We start from the raw sequence: 25,408 nt of genomic DNA on the forward strand, positions 1-25,408 counted from the left end.
AAAATCTTACACTGCCAAGAAAAAAAAAGTGACACTACAAAGATTCATAATTATGTGACTGAAAATCTTGAAAAGGGTCACCATTCAGTTTATGGCCAATATTTGACAATGAAATAGACTACATTATTCATAGTGGAGAAACTATAGACCCCTTTTCCTTAAATGACAGGACAGTGTTTCAGCAGTATATGAGGTACCATAATATATTATATATATATATATATATATATATATATATATGTAATACTATATAGACATACTATATTATTTATTCTCTACCAGAACAACTCTTTAGACACGATGAAGATGATGGGGTCAAGAAGAGTACTCCAGAGAAGAATTGGAAAGAAATGTCGGAGCAGACATTACAGAAGGTATTCTAATCTTTAAGATATTGAACTGAGCAAGTTAAATCTGAATTTTAACATAAAGGATTATGTTTTAAAATGAGGGATCATGAAGTTAAATCTTGTGTGAATCCTTAATTTAAATTCAAAATCACTGGCTTACCAAAATGGGGCTAAAAAATCAATGTTAGTGAAATAAAAAATGTGGAAACACTTATGCTTCTTTTGACATAGATTTAAAATATTTTCAAGAGATAAAAAGAATGATAACAATAGAAAGTACAAAAATTTTTACATTTCAACACACTTATTTAAACTACAATATTTAAACTAAAAAAAAGAATAGTTTTAGTTTTATGTAGTAAAATGTTTATAATTTTATAAATTTTTAAAGTATAATATGTTTATAATTTTAAAGTTAAAGTTGAAAGTTACACATTCTCATCTCATTTTAGAGAAACATTTATGCCCATATGATTTGGTATAACTCTCCCTGTTTTAACAAAACCCCTCCATATAAATCCTATAGTCACTTTACAACATGGTCATCTTCATTAATAAAATGTTGTTTAAAAATCTTAACATTTGTCTTTGCAATTTTGTACTTAAATAGTAGTCATCAATTTCAGTTAAACGGGCTTGGTTTTATTTTAGCACTTTTTGTTATTGTTATAAAGGAAATGTTCTTTAAATAGATTATTTGTGTAACCAGCTACCACTTGGATACTTAGAAAAAGCTGTAAGTGTCCAGATATATAGACAAAAATATTAATGTAGTTACTTAAATTTTGTACATCTGTGGATTGATTTGTAGGAAATCTGTTGATATACAGCAGATGATGAGATTCCTTATGCTTCTAACACTCGCCATATGGTCAGGTAACAGAGGCTGTCATCTCATTATTACTGAATGACACATATCAGTTTGGCATTATAACATAGAAAACAAGAAATGCTCATGTTCATTTATCTTAAGGTAAAATAAGTAATTGAAATAAAGTATGTACTTCCAGATAGAATGTGATACAGTTTATAGCAGCTTACCTTTTTTGTTTCAGAACAATTTGTTCATTTTTGCCAGGTTTTGTATAATTTTTATCTCCATGACATATTATACTATACTGCTACTTACTACCTTGGGGTATAAACCCTGAAGAAATTTATTATTTCATTCCAACTGCCATAAATAATGTGGAGAAGGAAAAATAATTTTCCTCTATTCTTCTACGTTGTTGGATAAGACATCCCTTGTAATAAAAAGACAGGTTAACAGGGAAAAATATAAGTTTAATAACATGTATACTTCCTGTATACATGAAAGATCACCCTTGGAAAGTGATACTATGAAATGGCCTAAGCTATCACCTTAAATACCTTCTTCAACTAAAGACAAGAAAAGAGGTTGGGGCTCTGGAGTCAGTTACTACTCAGTTTTTAGATATTCTCCTATGTCTGCAGTTTCTTAAAAACAACCAGCTCAAGAGAAGACGTGCCAAAGAGACATTTTAGAGTGTCAGAATTCTGTTCCCCTTCCTTGTCTACTACTATAGCAGATCCAGAAATCCATTTTAACTCCTGAAAAACCCAAAGGAATTATTTTCATAGGACCGTGTGTCAAATTTTTCACTTAAAAAAATGCAGCTGTATGAGTCATTAATTTAACCCCTTTTAGTTGAGTTTCCTTATTTTACAAGGGTATATATGAAATTCAGAATGGCTTTAAAAGATAGTGAAAACATGAAAACAATATTTGTACATAGTAGAAATGAAACATATGAGTAGATTTGTTTTTTTAAAAAAATTATTAACATTTCAACCCTTATGGGGTAAATTATGTCTCCCTTCTCCAGGGGATCTTCCCAACCCAGGGATCGAGCCCAGGTCTCCTGCATTGCAGGCAGATTCTTTAGCATCTGAGCCACCAGGAAGCCCAATTGTGTCTCCTCCTCCAACCAAATTCATATGTCAAAGTCCTAATCTCCTGTATCTCAGAATATGACTATATTTGAAGATGAAGGTCTTTAAAGAGTTAAGTTATAATGAGGTTATTAGGGTTTAAGTCACCCAATCTGTGTACATTGTTATGACAGCTCTAGCAAAGTAATACACAAACTTCAAAAAGTCAGGTGTTTTATTTCAGTTTTGAAAGAAGCCATCTTTTTGGTAAATTAAATTCTCAATACTGGACTTGAGATGATCTATTAGCACCCAAACCAAATGCTTTTAACAATTCCCTAGACTTTCATTTTCAAATATAGGTTGAAATTTTCCTTTCTATTTTTGGAAAAGTAAAGTCAATTTGGGAGAAGGAAATGGCAACCCACTCCAGTATTCTTACCTAGAGAATCCCGTGGACAGAGGAGCCTGGTGGGCTGCTGTCCATAGGGTCGCACAGAGTCAGACAGCACTGAAGTGACTTAGCATGCATGCATTGGAGAAGGAAATGGCAACCCACTAAAGTATTCTTGCCTGGAGAATCCCAGGGTCAGAGGAGCCTGGTGGGATGCTGTCTTTGGGGTCGCACAGAGTTGGACACGACGAAATGATTTAGCAGCAGCAGCAGCAAAGTCAATTTGACAACAATTTTTAGAGAGTGTACCTTGAATAACACTTTCTTATGTGCTATGAACTTTCCTTCATCAAATTCTTTAGAAGTAGTATCTATGTTGTTTCCCATTTTAAACTTAAATACAAATAATCTTTACTAATTCTTATGATTAAACATAGATTCACAGTAGGCAGTTAACAAACTTTAAACATTTTAAACATACCAGATCTAAAAAAGGTATTTCTCCATTGTTGCATATGAAATTTTCATGAGTTGTACCCAATCTTAAAAAAAAAAAAAAAAAAGCCAGTTTCCAGGATTGAACTCTCAAATTTAAGATGTTACACTTCTTCATAACATATTATATTTTAATCAAAAGTGTAAGTTGATTTAATAGCTAATTCAGCAGTATTTAGTGTAGGTAATTGCATTTTTAGCTCAAGTAATTTTATTAAATAGCTGTTATGATTAATAATAATGAGATGATGATGATAAACTGTTTAGAACTTACTGTTTGCTAAGAATTGTTGTATATGATCATATTTAGTACTTATAACTTAGAAGATAGCTGTTACTATTCCCATTTTACAGATAAGGAAAGTAAAGGTAAAATAGATTAATATCTCATGGGGTAAAGCAGTCAGAGCTAGATCTGAGATCTAGACCAGGCTCAAAATTCAATTTCCTCCAGACTGAAGTCCTTCTTACTGATATTTTTATATCATCACTGTCAAAATCATTTTTAAAGTTATAATAGTTTATTTTCATAAAATAATTTTTAAAAATACAGTCCCTTCAAATTCACTCCACATTGGAATCTAACATGCTAAAATATTTTAAAGTATATTTATGAAAACTATACTATTTGGGGCAGTGATTAAAAAAATCATTGAGAGAAACTGAAGAGATTATAAAAGGGTTTTATTCCCGATTTGCTTGTAGAATTTTTTACTAAATGGACAATATGATTTGGTGATAGAGTGATTTAGAAAAAGTAAAAATATTCATGTATTCCTGAACATGGTATTTTTTGTCACATTATCCAGCTCTCCAGTAAAGTTTTGCATTGAGAGGGAACAATAGAATTTGTTTCCCAGAGATCTACAGTAGTCTGGTGCAAACTCATATATGTTTACTTCAGGTTGAGTAATCTCTATTAAGACCTGTAAAGGTTTCTTGCTTGACTCTTTCTTTCTTGACCCCAGTTCTTTGTTCATTTTCCATATATATATATATATATATATATATGTAATTCTTCTTCCCCATATGGCTTGTGGAATAGTGGGATGGGTACAAAATATCAAACTTGAATCCCAGTTTAAACCAGGAAATGTTTACCTCTTAACCTCTGTGTGTTAAGTTTTCAGAGCCTCCATTTCCTTTTCTGGGAGGATGATTATTGGCTCTACTTACCTCATGTGTTTTTGAGATTTATTAAAAATTTTTAATAAATGGTGAAATGTACTGTAAAGGAGTAAAATTTGCCACTCCAAAAAGTTCCTTTGACATATGGGTTATTTTGAACTAAAAACAAGTAAGGTGCCCCAAACTCAGGAAGAAACTTTGACCGTCTCCCAGCTACCTAAAAGAATGAAGATAGAAGACCTGTCCCAGGAAGGAACCTGTTATTCAAGGTAATTAGTATGAGCTAGGTGTGTCGACAGGGAGGACTCTGGCAAAGTCTGTTAAAACCTCTCCCTGTCGCGCGGTTTCTCTCGGGCCCAGTAGACATTTGTTTGCCACGCATTTGCTTTCCCGTCTCCTCATTGATTGCTTTCCTCCGTGAACCAGTAGGCTTCTACCCGCCCCCAGCATCCTCTTTTCTTTTTTAGCTGAAAATGGTATTTAAGTTGAGGATGGTATTTTGGCCATTTCAGTGAGCTACTCAGGTTTCCTGGGTCTTTCCTATGTACACATGTTATAAAAACTTTGATATTCTCCTGTTGATCTGTCTCATGTCAAAGTAGTTCTTAGACCAACCATAAGAACATAGAAGAGGAAAATTTCTTTCTCCCCAACAGTGCTTAAACAATATTGATTATTTTTTAAGATTTAAATTGAAATCAACTCCTTGAAATTTTTGTATTCATGGTTTAGAATCAATTGCTCGTTCCTTTATGTCCAGACTTAATTAGATTCTGTCCTTTATTAGATCTATTTGTGCAAATGTCTTTCTTTTCAAATAGTTTTTGAACTTTCCAACTGTAAAAAGTTCTTGTATAAACTAGACATTGTAACTACTAAAATTATATTTTTATAAGTTATGAAAAAGCAGCCTCAGTTGATTATTTTCTATTTAGGTCATCAGTTTTTCATGTGATAATTAAATACCTGAAGACTAATATTATTTTAATAATAAAGTTTCCCCATGTACCTATTTTTTAAACTTTTTGTATAAGTTGTTTTTCTCTGAAAGTATTTTTTTTTCACATTGAGTAGTGAAGGGGGAGCAAAATATATAACCGCAAAGTATTTGCCTCTTTGGCACATTGATTATTTTAGGCTGACTATTTTTAAGAAACTCCAGACAGGAAAAGCTCTGAAAGTTGAGTGGAAGTTATCCTTTGGTAAGAAGCATTTACATTTATAAGGGAAATCTCCGTTTGTAAGGGAGTATACCTTGCTGTACCAGGAAGATATAACCAAATCTCTAAAACTGTTATCAGTGGCGAAGGCACAGACCTGAATCTGCTTAACCAGACCCTTGTTTACTGTGTTTTTCCTGGGAACCTCCTATAAAAGACTCCCACCTCCCCAAATCTTGTTTTGTCTTTAGATGAAAATGGTATGTAAGGTGATGGCTTAAGGGAGATAAGCCATTTTGGGGAGTTACTCATTTTTCCTGGATATCTCCCAAGTATAGAGGAGTAACGCATATTATTAAATTTTTGTTTTTCTCTTTTTAATGTGTCTTGTATCAATTTCATTCTTAGACCAGCCAAAGAACCTAGAATGGTAGAAAGAAATGTTTTCCTTCCCAACAGCAGATTATAAAACCAAAGCATTTATGGTCTCACAGAACTCTGCAAAGCTTATTAGTATAGTTAGTTCTCTATCACATTGTGTAAAATTTTAACTTCTTTTACCATCTGTCCTTTATTTAAAAGATGTATTATTGCATTTTAGAATGTATTTATCTATACCACCTTAGAATTATTTAGAAATTAAGTACTTTGCATTTTTATTTTGTCCTTATAAGTTAGAAATAATAAAAATACAGTAGATTCTGGTTTGGGGCTTTTAAAAGAATAAATAAAACTGTTTTGTTTAGGTCATTGAATTGGAAAATCGGCTAAAATCTTTTGAGAAAAGGTCAAGAAAATTAAAAGAAGGGAATAAAAATTTAATAAAAGAAAATGATTTCCTGAAATCCCTTGTAAAAGAGCTGCAAGAAGATGCACAGACTAAAGAAAAAGAGCTGGAACAGTTAAAAAAGGGAAGTAAGGGTGCGGAGAAAGACAAAGCTAAACTTGAGGCAAAGATCAGTGAGCTGGAGATAGAAGTCGTTTCCCTGAGGAGACAAGTGGCGGAAGCTAACGAGCTGAGAAATGAAAATGAAGAGCTGATGAATTCAATGGAGAAATTACAGCATTCAGCGGACAAAGCTAAATCTGAGATGGCCACCACGGAAGCGCGATCTGGATCTGGGCAATCTGATTATAAGACAACCACTACCAAGGTTAAATTTAAAACAGCCAAGAAAAAGTACTCTGTGGGTCGTTACCACACTGTTCTCAATCACTCCATCAAGGTCATGAGCAATGTGTTTGAGAACCTCAGCAAGGACGACTGGGAGGACATGAGTGAAAGCAGGTAAAGCTCTCATTAACTTAGGTCTGTGGTGGGGACACTGTGCATATGTAAAGCACCAGCAAATGGAGATTGAATTTCAACTACTGTCGATTTGGTATTTAGAAAAAATACTGTCAGATCCTTTGAAATATCTTGGGAGGTCTTGTTCTGAGCTTATTGACTGAAATTTGCATGCAAAATTAGCCACAACTGCATGAGTATTTGAATAGGTGCCAGGAAACCCAAAAGAAGGCAATGCTTGATTTCTTCCAGTGATGCTATTTTCATGCAGTCATGAGGCTTGAAATTGACAGTTTGGCAGGTTGATTTAATTTGCTGGCCCTTTGCATATTCACCACTGACAGCTAAGGATTCCCAGGCAAGCCTACTAAGTCGGTTTAGTTATCTTGTGACATGGCAACCTGGGAGGAGAAACATTTTTTCCCCTTAATTTAGTTAGATAAATTTTGAATGACCCATTTCAGCTTGTTACCAGATGTCTACAAGCTGTTTAACATCCTTTAAATTAAGAACCATCTTCACTAATTATTTCATGTATGTATTATGCAAAGTCATTGTACTAACTTTAATTGAATGGTGGCTAAAATTCATACTTTAAAGTTAAAGCTCTACAGATTGCTAGTTCTAAGTTATATAACCCCTAGTGAATAGCTGCAAGGGAATACTAAAAATCTATAATATTTCTTTCCTTTTCCCCTGGCTATCCATTCATAGACACACTTGAAGCACGTCAGTAAAACCACAAAGGTAAATGGATGATAAAACACCTCTTTTTATACCTAAATAATAGGGACATTTAGTGTTGCCAGAATTGCTAACAGACACATGGAACAATTTTCTGTAATTCTGTCTTGTTTTATAGCAGCATATATTTCCTTTTATTTTCCTAAGTTTTTTTTTTTTTAATCTGCAGTCGTGGTCTGTTTTAGATTTGAGATGTTTCTGGATAGTTTTCTTAGACATAGAAGTGAAACATTTTAAAATGCAGTTCCCAAACTTGTTTGCATATTAGAATCACCTGGGGATCTTATAAAAATTCCAAAGCTCAGGCCACATCCCAGAACAATTAAATCATAATTTCTGGAGCGAGATACAAGCTTCAGTAGTTTTTGAGTCTCTGCAGCTGATTTCAATATGCAGACAAGTTTGGGAACCAGTGTTTTAAATGAACATTGGTCATGCCTCTGGTCTTTATGCAGGTGAAAAACTCAGAAGCAAATTTACAGAAGTAGTAAGAAAGACCAAATCTGTATTCCTACTTCTTTGTTATCTCTTCTAAGGTTTTCTTCCATGTTTTCAAAAGCAATTAGAGATAAAATCCTACTTGACTTAAAACCCACTAAGTGTTTATCAATGTCTTCCAGGAAATTTTGGTTTCATCTACTAATTATATCTCATAAGTCAGTACTACCACACTTGTCATAATATAGTGGTACATATTTACTCATGTGTATGTATATGTGAATAAATACATGAAAGTTAAGAAATACACTCAGTTCAATTTTGTCTTCTTAATGCATGGCAGAAGGTCATGTATTTTGGGAGATGTATCACCATATCTATTAAAACATAGGGATTGTCATTTTAAGTTATTTAGCAGTGAAACTCAGTTTTATACTGTGAGGATTATGTTATATTTCCTGCCTGACAGAACAATCCTAGGAATCACTCAAATGCAGAGAATTCTCAAACTATTAGAAATCCTAAATGAAGCTTCAGGATTTCAGAATATTCTATTGGATTGGCCAAAAACTTCATCCAGATTTTTCCATAATGTTCGTCTTATGGAAAATTTGAACAAACTTCTTGGCCAACCCAAATATTTCTTTAGATTTTCATAGTCTGAAATGTAAAAAATTTACTTGGATAGTGAGGAAAATAGAGCTTGGTCCTTTTATATTTGTATGATACTATATCATCATTACCTTATTAATATTTATTTCCCATGTTGTACAGCATTACAAAAGCATGACGTCAAATAACGGAAAAAAAAAATACAATGTAGCAACAAGTATGGGGAACAAGCACAGATTAGGGGAGTCCAGTGCCTAACAAGCTGTGGAGGACTCTTCAAGAGATTTGAGGCAAGAGGGAGTTTTAAAGCACGTTAGAAGAGGCCAGGGCTTCTCTGGTGGCTCAGTGGTAAAGAATCTGCTTGCAATAAAGGGGACATGGGTTTGATCCTTGTGTCAGGAAGATCCCCTGGAGAAGAAAACGGCAGTCCACTCCAGTATTCTTTCCTGGGAAATCCCATGGATAGAGGAGCCTGGTGGGCTAAAGTCCATGAGATGGCAAAAGAGTTGGACACAACTTAGCGGCTAAACAGCAATGGTAAGAAGAGGCCAAGCAGAAACAGAACATGACTGATTAGGAGATCAGGGATTTCCTTTTAAGGCTAGTGGGTTCTATTTTCTAGGGTAAGGTAAACTAGCTGAAGCTGGTTTGGGGGATTGTGATTGGTGTATGTTAAGTTTCCTTGACAGTGATGTATTTTGCATTAATGTTTTGATGATGAATTTGGTTTTGATTACTGATTGGGCCAGGGGCAACTTGGCACTTTATGGGTCCCAATATTAATTACCTTTATTTTGATGGGTAATAATCAGTAGGGGTTGTTAATACCTTGAAGAAGAAAAGCAGAATTTCAGCAAAACATGTTTATCAAATCTGTGGAAAAGGAGACAGTGAAAGGGCTGGAAAATACATTACAAAATAGAACCAAAATCCCCAAAGATAACAATAGACTGGGAAGATAAAGTTATCCAAAAGATGATAGGGTCCTATACTTGGCTATAAAATGCCAAATTTTCAGCTATACAATGGGAAAAATATGAGACTTAGTGTTTAAACTAACAAAACTTAGGAAGTTTTGTTAAATCCTTTATGTCAGTTCATAAAGCACGCTGGAAAAACTTACACAAATTCAGTCTGCATCTATCAGGAGTCCTATTCTTCTCATCAGTTCAGTTCAGTTCAGTCGCTCAGTCATGTCTGACACTTTGCGACTCCATGAATCGCAGCATGCCAGGCCTCCCTGTCCATCACCAACTCCCGGAGCTTACTCAAACTCATGTCCATCGAGTCGGTGATGCCATCCAACCATCTCATTCTCTGTCATCTCCTTCTCCTCCTGCCCCCAATCCCTCCCAGCATCAGGGTCTTTTCCAATGAGTCAACTTTCCGCAGGAGGTGGCCAAAGTCTTCTCATAGTACACTTGAAATATTAAATTAAATTCTGGACATAATGGTTCATCAAAATAAGCTGGTATACTTTCAAGAGGGATCAGGATGGGAAAGCATCTCAAAAGCATTTATGTTAAGAATATTAGGTCAAGCTAGAGATGTTTTTCTTAGAGAAACCACTGTTGCTGGTGTCATATAACTATGTCCAAATAGATAATCTATGTAGAAAAGGGATTGGACTTACATTTCTAGTCAGCATTAACACCAGCACTTCTAATCTACTTCCCTTTATTTTTTTTTTTACACAAACTATTAACATCCTATTTCAAACTATTAACACACACACTGTGTGTGTAAAACTTCAGCACAGTTCAGCTGCTCAGTCGTGTCCGATTCTTTGCGACCCCATGAATCGCAGCATGCTAGGCCTCCCTGTCCATCACCAACTCCCGGAGTTTATTCAAACTCATGTCCATCGAGTCTGTGATGCCATCCATCCATCTCATCCTCTGTCGTCCCCTTCTCCTCCTGCCCTCAATCTTTCCCAGCATCAGGGTCTTTTCCAATGAATTGACTCATTGCATGAGGTGGCCAAAGTATTGGGTTTCAGCTTCAGCATCAGTCCTTCCAATGAACACCCAGGACTGATCTCCTTTAGGATGGACTGGTTGAATCTCTTTGCAGTCCAAGGGACTATCAAGAGTCTTCAACACCACAGTTCAAAAGCATCAGTTCTTCAGCACTCAGCTTTCTTCACAGTCCAACTCTCACATCCATACATGACTACTGGAAAAACCATAGCCTTGACTAGACAGACCTTTGTTGGCAAAGTAATATCTCTGCTTTTTAATATGCTGTCTAGATTGGTCATAACTTTCCTTCCAAGGAGTAAGCATCTTTTATTTTCATGGCTGCAATCACCATCGGCAGTGATTTTGGAGCCCAAAAAAATAAAGTCTGACACTGTTTCCACTGTTTCCCCATCTATTTCTCATGAAGTATGGGACCAGATGTCATCATCTTAGTTTTCTGAATGGTGAGCTTTAAGCCAACTTTTTCACTCCTCTTTCACTTTCATCAAGAGGCTTTTTAGTTCCTCTTCACTTTCTGCCATAAGGGTAGTATCATCTGCATATCTGAGGTTATTGATATTTCTCCTGGAAATCTTGATTCCAGCTTGTGCTTCTTCCAGCCCAGGGTTTCTCATGATGTACTCTGCATATAAGTTAAATAAGCACAGTGACAATATACAGCCTTGACGTACTCCTTTTCCTATTTGGAAACAGTCTGTTGTTCCATGTCCAGTTCTAACTGGTGCTTCCTGACCTGCATATAGGTTTCTCAAGAGGCAGGTCAGATGGTCTGGTATTCCCATCTCTTTCAGAATTTTCCACAGTTTATTGTGATCCACACAGTCAAAGGTCTTTGGCATAGTCAATAAAGCAGAAATACATGTTTTTCTGGAACTCTCCTACTTTTTCGATGATCCAGGGGGTGTTGGCAATTTGATCTTTGGTTCCTCTGCCTTTTCTAAAACCAGCTTGAACATCTGGAAGTTCACGGTTCACGTATTGCTGAAGGTCTGACAGAATGTGGCCCACTGGAGAAGGGAATGGCAAACCACTTCAGTATTTTTGCCTTCAGAACCCCATGAACAGAACAGTATGAACAGTGTAAAACAGTCCTCTTATTTCTTACTTGTATCCCCACCCCACTAGGATGAAAGCTACCCAAGGGAAGGGCAAGGATTTTCTTAAGTATTTTATTAAATGATGACTACTCATAAGAGATGGAACTAAAATCAATGGGTGAATGGCTCAGAGATTCAAATTTTGTCCTACACTAAGAGAAAACTTTCCTTTCTGTTAGAAATATTAAAACTTTCTGCCCTGGGTGAGAAAGTAGTGAGTTTTCTAACCTTGAGCATGTCAAAACATGTACTTCCTGAGTTTTACACTTAGAGAAATACTATAGAAGTGATGCTGGCAAGAATGTGATATTAGATAATCTAACTTCTTGATGAGATTTTATAATTTAGTAAAATCTATTTACACAAATTTTCTCTCAATATATTTAGACTTTCTTAACAATGAGAACTAGTAAATGTTCAAATATATATATATGAAGCCTGTGTTATTATTTAGTCTTGAACTTAAAAGAGGTACATTAAACAACTCTTCTTCTTGGGTTTTATATCTCCCCTTTTTTCCAAAATCAGTGATTCTGAAACACAGAACTTACGAAATTTGGGAACAATTATTGTAGAAACATCCCAGAAAATAAGTCCAACAGAAGACAGACGAGACCAGAAAGAAAGTGACCAAAGAGAGGACAGCCAAATGCAAGGAAAAGAAATAGTACAGATATATCCAAATGTAGATGACAAGACCCCAAAGGTATGTAACAGTTTTGATTAATTACAGACTTTTTAATTTCATCTCATGTGTCATAACTTAAATCAATTTTTGTTGCCAGTGATTTAATTTGAATCCTTAAAAATTGTTTTCTTTGTGATATGCAGTGAAAATACTTGCTTTTAAATAATTTTCAAGTACTAATTTGTTAAAAAATCTTTTGCATAGATAAAAATATAAGTAGATATAATATTCCTAAATATAAATCTTAAAGTATCTCAGCCAGAAATAAATGTGATAATAAGTTCATTACTGTTTTCAGGTAAATAAAATATTTGAAGAGAAGAAACTTCTGTTTTTATATTAGCTTTCATAATAGCAAATTTAGTCTGACTAAATCTTTAAATTTCTGATTTCTGCCTAATGTAAATACATTAGGTAATGTATATACATGTACAAATAAATACATACTCCCCAATGTATTTATTTTATTTTTCTGATTTATTTTTTATTTCACGGTAATATATTTTATTCCCCAAAATATTTTAAGTCTTAAAATATTAATGTTCCAAGACAACTTATTCAGTAATTCTTATTACTGAATATATCATGTCATTAAAGGTTTACTATTTGGCATAGATCAGTGAAAAACTGAGAAAAGATAATTTTATCTTGGTTTTTAAAGAAAATTAGCTTTGAATTAACCTGTAAGTTTCTTTAAAAACCTTGTCTAAAACTGTTTATTTTTTGAGATCTTGCCAGAACTTTGGAGCAAAAAGCTCAGGAATAACTAAAGTTTATCTTAGTTACTACCATAATAAAGTTTAGATGAAAAATTATATGCTAAGTACCTGCTGACTGTTTGGTTGATAAATAGTTTTTAAAGAAATCTACTTTGCTACACATTATTTGGTTGGAATTTTTGTGTAGCTGAAGTTGATTATGTACAGCTTAATGAATTTATAAATAAAAGAAACTCATAATTCTACTCATAAAATAAGAGAATGAAGTATAAACTACTTTGCATAGATCTATGTACATTGTTGGGAGTCAGAAAATTATAGTTGGTCAAATTGTACCAATTGTATTTGGCAAATATTAGAACTTCTCACTTATTCAAAGGTAACCATTATCTTAATTTTAGTCACTCCCCTTCTTTTCTTTATTATTTTATCTCTCCTAACATGGTTAATTTTGCCTATTTTTGAACTTTATGGAATCTATATTTTGTCTCTGGCCTTTTTCAATATTATGGGGAATATGTTCATTTTTATTGTTGTATATTATTTTAGTATTGGAATATATCACAGTTTATATACCCATTCTACTACTGAATTTTGGGTTACTTCAGTTTGGATTTCTTGTAAATGATGTTGTAATGAATATTCTTGTAAATACAAGTATGGGCATTTCTACAATGAAATGCCTAGGGGTAGGATTACTGCACCATAGAATATGTGTTTCTAAGATTTCAGGTGATACTGTTTTCCAAAGTGCGGTACCAATTTGTTGCATCCCCTAGCAAACTGTGAACATTTTTACTGCTTCTTATCAACATGTGTTATATTAGTCCTTCTTATCTCAGCCACTTTTGTTTGTATATTGAGGTATATTATTGTGAGTTTAATTTATGTTCTATGATTACTAATAAGGCATTGAATACTACTTCTTATAATTATTATTCATTTGGAGTTCTTCAGTGAATTGCTTCCTTAAGCGCTTCCTGCTTTACAAATGAATTGTCTATCTAGTCCTTATTCATCTGGAGGAGTTCTTATGTATACTACATATGAGTCTTCTGTTGATTATGTTCTTGCCCTATGCCATCCTGTGCCCTTTCACTCTTTTTAGTGGAATCTTTTGGGGGAATAAAACATCATAATTCTAATGTGGTCAAATTTAATAATTTTTTTCCTCTATGAATAATGCTTATTTATGCTCTCTATAAATTTTTTACCTACTTCGACTTCAGTATTTTTATATTACCTTACTTGTTGCCTTTTTCTATACTGTGTGATTTACTGTTTTGATTTTGACCTCTATATCTAGCATTGATTTTTACATGTGATGAATGATAGGGATTAAGTTTTACACTTTCCCCCACTCTGTGCAGTAGTACCACCTTTGTTGTAAATCAGGTGTGCATATACATATGGGTATGTAACTGGGTATTTTTCTTCTGTTCCATAAGTATATTCATCTATATCATACTGTCTCATCACTGTTATTTTATAGTAGTCTTAAATGATAATAGAACAAGTCTTCCATCTTGTTTTCCTTCAAGAGTTCCTTCAGTATTCTTGGTCCTTTGTTCTTTGGAATCAGCTTCTCACAAACAAACCTTTGGGATTTTGATAGGGACTCTATCAAAATAAATTAATAATAAAACAATGAGAAGAGCCTGAAAAGTAGAGAGGAGACACACCGAGTAGGGATCTCAGAATTGGAGGAACAACGTGGTTGGTGAGGTCTCTGGGTTTTCATTTTGCCTCATATATCCTGGCCTGGATGCTGAAGAAATATGCAACTTGAAAAGGCCAGTTGGTCAGATGATAAAAGCCCCCTATAGAACCCTGTTCTCTCTAGTCAAAGGACCAGGAAATGGACAGTCCAGTAAAACAGAAAATTTTTACATAACTGCCCTACCCAGCCAAACACCGTGGAAATAATTGCAACCCCACCTCTACCCTCAACCAGTAAAGACCTAGTGAGGAACATACACTTTCATTCTCACCTAGCTGTAAGAAGGCATGCCTTCTCCTCCTTTCAGGGCCCATTGAAGAGCCCCTGGTAATGACTCTTCCCTTCATGCCATTAGAGGCCATGTAGGGAGTTGGACATCCATCTGTATCCAGCGATGAAGAGATGACCCTTTCCTTTCCTAACAGTGTTTCTCTCAATTTCAGAGGTCAAGTGCGGAGATGGGGACTTTCATAACCTCCCATATCTAGAAAGCCTCCCATACCCTCTCCACTGTGTCAAGAGAGGCCAAGTGAGGAACGGAAACAAGGTCATTCTCCAATTCCCAACCAAGGTGGTATCAGCAGAGGTCTTTGGGGAGCCTGAGCTTTCACCCCCAGTGATATTAATGAGGTGCTCCTTACCAACCAGGATGTCATCAGAGACTGGACTTCCATCCACAGCTGGGCAGTAATGAGGAATACAACACCTAAAATGTCCAGAATATAATTCAATATCATTCATCATACCTAGCTACCAGAAGCACCTCAACTTGTATGAAAAAAAGACAGCAAGAGAAGTGAACAGCAAGATGACACAGCCATTCAAACTACATATGATAATAATTTAAAGTAGCTGTCATTAAAAATGCTTCAAGAAGCGTTTACAAACAGACTTGAAACAAATGAAAAACTAGAACATCTCAAGAATGAAGTAGAAATTCTCATCAAAAAAGTAGAAGATATAAAATAGAACCAAATGGAAATTTTAACGAAAAAATAACTGCCCTGTGTTCCCACCACAAAGGATATCATCAGTGCCCACCATTCAATTTGATGTCAGGACTGGTGATACCAAGCACCCCCCAGGAGGGGAAGAAAGGTTTAACACTTACATAATGGAATAGAGGACCTAGAAATGGATTTACAAGTATGAAAAATAACTGATTTTTGAAAAAGGTGCAAAACAGTTCAGTAGAGGAGACAAATAGTGCTGGGAAAAAGGGAGATTTCCTAGGCAAAAAGATGAACCTAAACCTCACACAAAAATTAACTTGAAATAAATCACAGATAGTAATGTAAAGCAAATTCTAAAACTTTAAGAAGGAACCATAAGAGAAAATCTTAAGAGGGTTTAGACTTAGAGCTTGCGGAAGACTTTTTAGACATGTTATCAAAAGCATGGTCCTTAAAAGAGAACACCAGTAAATTAAACTGCATCAAAATTAAGAACTTTGCCTTTGTGAAAGACCCTCTGAAGAGGGTTAAAAAACCAACCAAACAAACAAAAAACACGATACAGACCAGGAGGAAGTATTTATAAAACCATATATTTGACAAAAGACTGATATCTTGAATATATAAGGATTTTTGTTGAGGCTTAACAGTAGAAAAATAGTTCAATTAGAAAACAGGCCAAAGACATGAACAGATATTTCACAGAAACGAATAAATGGATAGCAAATAAGCACATATAAAGATGTTCAATATCATTAACCATTAGGGAAATGCAGATTGAGACCCTGATGACATGCATATCTATTAGAACAGTTAAAATTAAAAAATACCAGTGCTGACAAGGATGCAGAGAAATTGGATCTTTCATAGTGTACTAGTGTGAATATAAAGTGGTACAGCATTCTGGGAAGCAGTTGGTAGTTTCTTTTAAAAAAATTATATGCTTCCCTTGCAACCCAGCCATCTCCTTCTTGGACATTTATCTCATAGAAATTAAATTTATGTTTAGTCCAGACAGTTACATCTATACATGAATGGTCATAACAGCTTTATTTTTAATAGCTAGAAACTGCAACAACAAAATTTTCTTCAGTAGCTGAATGGTTAATCAAACTGTGATGAATCCATACTATAGAATACTACTCAAGAATAAAGAAGATATACAGGCTTTTGCTATATGCAATACCCTAGCTTTGTGACCTCAGATTTCTCATCTGGAGTTGGAGTCTAGACTTTCCTTTCCTCCTACATCCTGTGTTGAGATTTAAATAAGTTTAAAGATTTGTATGCAGATAAGGAAGCAATGGTTAGAACTAGACATAGAATAACAGACTGGTTCCAGATTGGGAAAGGAGTATATCAAGGCTGTATATTGTCACCCTGTTTATTTAACTTATATGCAGAGGACATCATGAGAAACACTGGGCTGGATGAAGCTCAAGCTGGAATCAAGATTGCTGGAAAAAATATCAGTAACCTCAGGTTTGCAAATGACACCACACTTACAGCAGAAAGCAAAGAAGAACTAAAGAGCCTCTTGATGAAAGTGAAAGAGGAGAGTGAAAAAGTTGGTTTAAAACTCAGCATTCAGAAAACTAAGATCATGGCATCCGGTCCCATCACTTCATGGCAAATAGATGGGGAAATAGTGGAAATAGTGAGAAACTTTATTTTTCTGGGCTCCAAAATCACTGCATATGGTGATGGCAGCCATGAAATTAAAAGACCCTTACTCCTTGGAAGGAAAGTTATGATCAACCTAGACAGCATATTAAAAAGCAGAGACATTACTTTGCCAACAAAGGTCCATCTAGTCAAAGCTATGGTTTTTCCAGTAGTCGGGTATGGATGTGAGAGTTGGACTATAAGGAAAGCTGAGTGCAGAAGAATTGATGCTTTTGAACTGTGGTGTTGGAGAAGACACTTGAGAGTCCCTTGGACTGCAAGGAGATTCAACCAGTCCATCCTAAAAGAAATCAGTCCTGACTATTCATTGGAAGGACTGATGCTAAAGCTGAAACTCCAATACTCTGGCCACCTGATGCGAAGAACTGACTCATTTGAAAAGACCCTGATGCTGGGAAAGATTGAAGGTGGGAGGAGAAGGGGACGGCAGAGAATGAAATGGTTGGATGGAATCACCGACTCGATGGACATGAGTTTGAGTAAGCTCCAGGAGTTGGTGATGGTCAGGGAAGCCTGGAGTGCTGGGGATGCAAAGAGTCAGACACGACTGAGCAACTGAACTAAAAGATCAAAAAGGATTATCAGTTGGCCTATATTTTGCTGGTCACTTTGCTTATTGCTTGTCTCTGAATTTGTTTGTTTTGGCTGCAATGCACAGCTTGTAGGATCTTTTTCTTTTTTTCATTTATTTTTATTAGTTGGAGGCTAATTACTTTACAACATTGCAGTGGTTTTTGTCATACTTTGAAATGAATTAGTCATGGATTTACATGTATTCCCCATCCCAGTCCCCTCTCCCACCTCCCTCTCCACCCGATCCCTCTGAGTCTTGCCAGTGCACCAGGCCCAAGCACTTGTCTCATGCATCCAACCTGAGCTGGTGATCTGTTTCACCCTAGATAATATACATGTTTCAATGCTGTTCTCTTAAAACATCCCACCCTCGCCTTCTCCCACAGAGTCCAAAAGTCTGTTCTATACATCTGAGTCTCTTTTTCTGTTTTGCATATAGGGTTATCGTTACCATCTTTCTAAATTCCATATATATGTGTTAGTATACTGTAATGGTCTTTATCTTTCTGGCTCACTTCACTCTGTATAATGGGCTCCAGTTTCACCCATCTCATTAGAACTGATTCAAATGAATTCTTTTTAATGGCTGAGTAATATTCCATGGTGTATATGTACCACAGCTTCCTCATCCATTCGTCTGCTGATGGGCATCTAGGTTGCTTCCATGTCCACATAGAGATGGCTAAAAAACACATGAAAAGATGCTCAACATCACTCATTATCAGAGAAATGCAAATCAAAACCACATTGAGGTACCATTACACGCCAGTCAGGATGGCTGCTATCCAAAAGTCTACAAGCAATAAATGCTGGAGAGGGTGTGGAGAAAAGTGAACCCTCTTACACTGTTGGTGGGAATGCAAACTAGTACAGCCACTATGGAAAACAGTGTGGAGATTTCTTAAAAAACTGGAAATAGAACTGCCATATGACCCAGCAATCCCACTTCTGGGCATACACACCGAGGAAACCAGATCTGAAAGAGACACGTGCACCCCAATGTTCATCGCAGCTCGTAGGATCTTAGTTTCCCAACCAGGGTTCAAACCCGGGTCCCCAGCAGTGAACGCCTGGAATCCTAACAACTGGTCCACCAGGAAAATCCCTCTGAATTCTTGCTTTACTTTATTTTTGGCCTCAGAATTTACCGTAACACTTTCTCATGTTTAAAACATGATTTAAGCGTGCTTACTTCAAGGTATATTTCTGGATTTCTCATGAGTAGTAACACTGCAAATGGAAGCCTCTTTTTAATTTTAGGTCCAGTTAATTTGATACTAAGTAAGGTACCTAATTGGAGAAGGAAATGGCAACACACTCCAGTATTCTTGCCTGGAAAATCCCATGGACAGAGGAGCCTTGTAGGCTATAGTCTATGGGGTCACAAGCATGGGACACTAGTGAGCGACTAAGCATGCACACATGGTAACTAATATTGGTAATTTGGTAGTTGGATCTTTTTACAGTGGTCAGTACATGACCAGCACATAATATTAATTGAATCTTAATGATTAAAGAATTGACACGCTAGTAAAATGATGCTTAAAATTCTCCAGACCAGGCTTCAGCAATACGTGAGCAGTGAACTTCCAGATGTTCAAGCTGGTTTTAGAACAGGCCGAGGAACCAGAGATCAAATTGCCAACATCTGCTGGATCATCAAAAAAGCAAGAGAGTTCCAGAAAAACATCTATTTCTGCTTTATTGACTATGCCAAAGCCTTTGTGTGGATCACAATAAACTGTGGAAAATTGAAAGAGATGAGAATACCAGACCACCTGACCTGCCTCTTGAGAAACCTATATGCAGGTCAGGAAGCACCAGTTAGAACTGGACATGGAACAACAGACTGTTTCCAAATAGGAAAAGGAGTGCGTCAAGGCTGTATATTGTCACCGTGCTTATTTAAGTTCTATGCAGAGTACATCATGAGAAACCCTGGGCTGAAGGAAGCACAAACTGGAATCAAGATTTCCAGGAGAAATATCAATAACCTCAGATATGCAGATGACAATACACTTATAGCAAAAAGTGAAGAAGAATTAAAGAGCCTCTTGATGAAAGTGTAAAGAGGAGAGTGAAAAGTTGGCTTAAAGCTCACCATTCAGAAAACTAAGATCATGGCCTCTGGTCCCATCACTTCATGGCAGATAAATGGGGAAACAGTGGCTGACTTTATTTTTCTGGGCTCCAAAATCACTGCAGATGGTGACTGCAGCCATGAAATTAAAAGACACTTACTCCTTGGAAAGAAAGTTATGACCAACCTAGACAGCATATTAAAAAGCAGAGACATTACTTTGCCAACAAAGGTCTGTCTAGTCAAGGCTATGGTTTTTCCAGTGGTCATGTATGAATGTGAGTTGCACTATAAAGAAAGCTGAGCACCGAAGAATAGATGCTTTTGAACTGTGGTGTTGAAGAAGACTCTTGAGAGTCCCTTGGACTGCAAGGAGATCCAACCAGTCCATCCTAAAGGTGATCAGTCCTGGGTGTTCATTGGAAGGACTGATGTTGAAGCTGAAACTCCAATACTTTGGCCACCTCATGTGAAGAGCTGAGTCACTGGAAAAGACCCTGATGCTGGGAAAGTTTGAGGGCAGGGGGAGAAGTGGATGACAGGGATGAGATGGTTGGATGGCATTACCGACTCAGTGGACATGGGTTTGGATGGACTCCAGGAGTTGGTCTGGACAGGGAGGCCTGATGTGCTGTGGTTCATGGGGTCACAGAGAGTTGTACACGACTGAGCTACTGAACTGAACTGAAATAATTAATTTAAAATCAAGCAAATAAAAAAAAATCAAGCAAATAAAAATAATAAATAAAAATACCTTGAGAAATGAAACATTTCATTTATAGGAAAGAATTTATTTTAAAGGACGTTCCTATCATAGATAGGAGGTTTTGGTATTTGTGTTAATAAATCAGTTTTTTACTTTAAGGACATTCTTTATATATAATTTAGTATAACATATATGTCTGTCGATATAAAATCTATGGCTCAATGTCAGAATAACATTCAGTTAAATTTTTTTTTCCTTCAACTGAAGTGGATTTTTTGAAAAAAGTTCTTTTATTTAAAGAAATAATTTTCTAGATTGATATTGTTCCTGTTTCTCTGGAAATAAATTCTTAAACAAGGTGATATACTTTATTGTTAGGATTTGTAATATTTTGAAGCATATTCCTATTTAAATTTTTGTTTGGGGAAAACTTTTATAGATTGGTGAAACAGTTTGGAACAAATCAAAATGGTTTCATTTTATTTAGCCTCAGTGTATTGCAATGTCCTGAGGAAAACATACAGCTTCAAAGAGAATCACATTATTATCATCACTATTATTTTAACTTTGTTTGCTGAAATTACTTATAACTCTACAACAGAGAACAGTATTTTAGAAAATGAGCTAGATTCCCAAAGAATGTTATAAAATATTATTTTATTTTTGTTGCTTCTACTGTTTTTACTCCTAACTTTTTAAACTGTCCTTTAGGTTAAACTTCTACTACTTTTGTGTTGATTTTTGTATTTTTATCTTCTCCCTGCTAGATTAACTTTAGTGCACTGTTATGTTCATTTATGAGTTATTGACATCAGTTACAGATTTTTATTGTCCAGATGTCTTTTACTATGCATAAATACATACATTTCTAAGTAAATAAATAATATATATTTTGTTGGTTCACTTGAAATTATCATCAGTTATAATCTAATTTTTATGAAACTTTGAAATTTAGACTTATTTTCACAAGAATGCCAAAAAATCAGCTCTTCAAAAGAAGAATAGCAGTATTCAAAAGACTTCACATACAGCAGGTCCTACCAGAGGTAAGAATATATATGAAATTAACAATGTCTTTTTAACTTTACAAGATTTTTAAAAAATTATTTAAAATATTGTTTTTATATAGTTAACAGAGAAAAGTGGAAAAATATAACTGCCCAGAAATCAAATAGTAATGTCATTTTATTACGAGAACGGATTGTATCCTTGCAACAGCAAAACAGTGTGCTTTTGAATGCCAAAAAAACAGCAGAATTGGCTGTTAAAGAATATAAAGAAGTCAATGAAAAGCTCCTGCATCAGCAGCAAGTGTCTGATCAACGATTTCAAACAAGCAGACAGACAATAAAGGTAAGGAAACTTCAAAATAAATTACAGTAGACTGTATTATAAAAATGGATATTTTGTTTTACATGTGTTTTGAGGTTTATATTTGTGTTAGACATGCCTATGAGTTTAAAAAATTCCTAGGTACTGCTAAACTGGTTTAGTGTTTAATATCTAGATTTCTTAAATAAGTTCTTATTAAGGAGAACTCCAAATCTTGTGACACATTACTAGAATTCCTTTTCCACTTAGATTTTTTCTTTAGCATTTTAATATATTTATTCTGTTGTATCTTAGATTTTAAGCAGACTCCAACTATTCATTTAGCTTATCCATTTGCCCATTCTAAAAGTTTCCATTTATCACTATAAGTCACAGCATTAACTAGCAATTGCCCTAATTCTTTGTAAATACTTATATAAAATGTGAAACTTTAAGGTAAATATCTGTATTAGTGTGTTTCTGTAATATATATGCTTTTACTCAGGTGAGTTGAGTTTTCTGCAACTTATTAGACACATTATACCTACTGTTGGTTATCATAGTTTAATCTTAAGACAAATGAAAAAGAAAAGATTATTCCTTCAATCTCTGTTCTTTTCTTAAAAAATTTTATTGAAGTATTAACATTAACAATGTATTAATTTCAGCTGTACAACAAAGAGACTCAATTATACATGTTTATTCTTTTTCATGTTCTTTCCCATTATGGTTTATGAATGGGAGGCTACTGAATGTAGTTCCTTGTGCTGTACACAGAAGCTTGTTTATTCATCCTATGCATAATAGTTTGTATTTGCTATTCCTAAACTCCTAATCTTTCCCTCTACCCATCTCCACTTTAGCAACCACAAGTCTGATGTATGTGACTTTGAGTCTGTTTTGTTTCATAGATATGTTTTTTTGTGTGATATTTTAGGTTTTGTATAAGTGATATTATATGGTATTTGACTTTCTCTTTCTAACTTACTTCATTTAGTATGATAAGCTCTAGGTTCAGCCATGCTGCTGCAAATGGCGTTGTTTCATTCTCTTTAATGGCCGAGTAATATTCGTGTGTGTGTGTTCAGTTGCTCAGTCGTGTCTGACTCTGTGACCCCATGGACTATAGCTCACCAGGCTCCTCTATCCATGGAATTTTCCAGTCAAGAGTACTACAGTGGGTTGCCATTTCCTCCTCCAGGGGATCTTCCTGCCCTAGAGATTGAACCTGCTTTTCCTGCGGCTCCTGCATTGACAGGCTGATTCTTTACCACTTAGCCACCTGGGAACCTTATAGATATATCTTCTTTATCTACTCATGTTAATGGACATGTAGGTTATTTCCATATCTTGGCTATTGTGAACAGTGTTGCTCTGAAATAGGAGTGCATATCAGTTCAGTTCAGTTCAGTCACTCAGTCATATCCAACTCTTTGTGGCACCATGAATCGCAGTACGCCAGGCCTCCCTGTCAATCGCCAACTCCTGGACTTTACTCAAACTCATGTCCATTGAGTTGGTGATGCCATCCAACATCTCATCATTCTCTGTCGTCCCCTTCTCCTCCGACTTTCAGTCTTTCCCAGCATCAGGGTCTTTTCAAATGAGTCATTTCTTCGCATCAGGTGGCCAGAGTATTGGAGTTTCAGCTTCAACATCAGTCCTTCCGATGAATAGTCAGGACTGATTTCTTTTAGGATGGACTGGTTGAATCTCCTTGCAGTCCAAGGGACTCTCAAGTGTCTTCTCCAACACCACAGTTCAAAAGCATCAATTCTTCTGCACTCAGCTTTCCTTATAGTCCAACTCTCACATCCATACCCGACTACTGGAAAAACCATAGCTTTGACTAGATGGACCTTTGTTGGCAAAGTAATGTCTCTGCTTTTTAATATGCTGTCTAGGTTGGTCATAGCTTTTCTTCCAAGGAGTAAGGGTCTTTTAATTTCATGGCTGCCATCACCATATGCAGTGATTTTGGAGCCCAGAAAATAAAGTCTCTTACTGTTTCCACTATTTCCCCATCTATTTGCCATGAAGTGATGGGACCAGATGCCATGATCTTAGTTTTCTGAATGTTGAGTTTTAAACCAACTTTTTCACTCTCCTCTTTCACTTTCATCAAGAGGCTCTTTAGTTCTTCTTTGCTTTCTGCTATAAGTGTGGTGTCATCTGCACATCTGAGGTTATTGATATTTCTCCCAGCAATCTTGATTCCAGCTTGAGCTTCATCCAGCCCAGTGTTTCTCATGATGTCCTCTGCATATAAGTTAAATAAGCAGGGTGACAATATACAGCTTTGAGGTACTGCTTTCCTGATTTAGATGGAACCAGTCTGTTGTTCCATGTCCAATTCTAACTGTTGCTTCCTGACCTGCATACAGATTTCTCAAGAGTCAAATCAGGTGGTCTGGTATTCCCATCTCTTGAAAATGTTCCATAGTTTGTTGTGATCCACAAAGTCAAAGGCTTTGATATAGTCAATAAAGCAGAAATAGATGTTTTTCTGTAGCTCTCTTGCTTTTTCAGTGATCCAAAAGATGTTGGCAATCCAGCTTTCCTCGGTCCAGCTTGGACATCTGGAAGTTCATGGTTCATGTTTGTTGAAGCCTGGCTTGGAGAATTTTGAGTATTACTTTACTAGTGTGTGAGATGAGTACAATTGTACAGTAGTTTGAGCATTCTTTGGCATTGCCTTTCTTTGGGATTGGAACAAAAACTGAAATTTTCCAGTCCTGTGGCCACTGCTGAGTTTTCCAAATTTTCTTGCATATAGAGTGCAGCACTTTCACAGCATCATCTGTTAGCATATGAAGTAGCTCAACTGCAATTCTATCACCTCCACTAGCTTTGTTCATAGTGATGCTTCCTAAGCCCCACCTGCCTTCACATTTCACGATGTCTTGCTCTAGGTGAGTGATCACACCATCATGGTTATCTGGGTCATGAAGATCTTTTTGTATAGTTCTTCTGTGTATTCTTGCCACCTCTTCTGAAAATCTTCTGCTTCTGTTAGGTCCGTACCATTTCTGTCCTTTATTGTGCCCATCTTTCCATGAAATTTCCCCTTGGTATCTCTGATTTTCTTGAAAAGATCTCGAGTCTTTCCCATTCTATTGTTTTCCTCTATTTCTTTGCATTGATCACTGAAGAAGTCTTTCTTATCTCTCCTTGCTATTCTTTAAAACTCTGCATTCAAATGGGTATGTCTTTCCTTTTCTCCTCTATCTTTTCAAATTGTAGTTTTTTCTGGGTATATGCCCAGGAGTAAGATTGCTGGATTACTTGGCAGTTCTATTTTCAGTTCTTTGAGGAACCTCCATCCTGTTTTCAATAGTGGTTGCACCAATGTAAGTTCCCGCCAAAAGTGTAAGAGGGTTCTCTTTCTCCA

The 25,408-nt window shown here is 35.7% G+C and overlaps 1 protein-coding gene across 1 annotated transcript in view; it reads left to right on the forward strand.

Annotated features, from left to right (window-relative positions):
* CNTLN (centlein) overlaps positions 1-25,408 on the forward strand; it is a 316,478-nt gene that overhangs the window by 212,463 nt on the left and 78,607 nt on the right. The window contains exons 14-18 of the mRNA XM_070480550.1: positions 283-374; positions 6,167-6,708; positions 12,110-12,287; positions 21,662-21,752; positions 21,836-22,059. Of these exons, the coding sequence (XP_070336651.1) occupies positions 283-374; positions 6,167-6,708; positions 12,110-12,287; positions 21,662-21,752; positions 21,836-22,059 (1,127 nt within the window). The remainder of the gene's footprint in view (positions 1-282; positions 375-6,166; positions 6,709-12,109; positions 12,288-21,661; positions 21,753-21,835; positions 22,060-25,408) is intronic.

Source organism: Odocoileus virginianus, chromosome 18, assembly GCF_023699985.2.
Source record: "Odocoileus virginianus isolate 20LAN1187 ecotype Illinois chromosome 18, Ovbor_1.2, whole genome shotgun sequence".
In the NCBI taxonomy this organism is placed as follows: domain Eukaryota; kingdom Metazoa; phylum Chordata; class Mammalia; order Artiodactyla; family Cervidae; genus Odocoileus; species Odocoileus virginianus.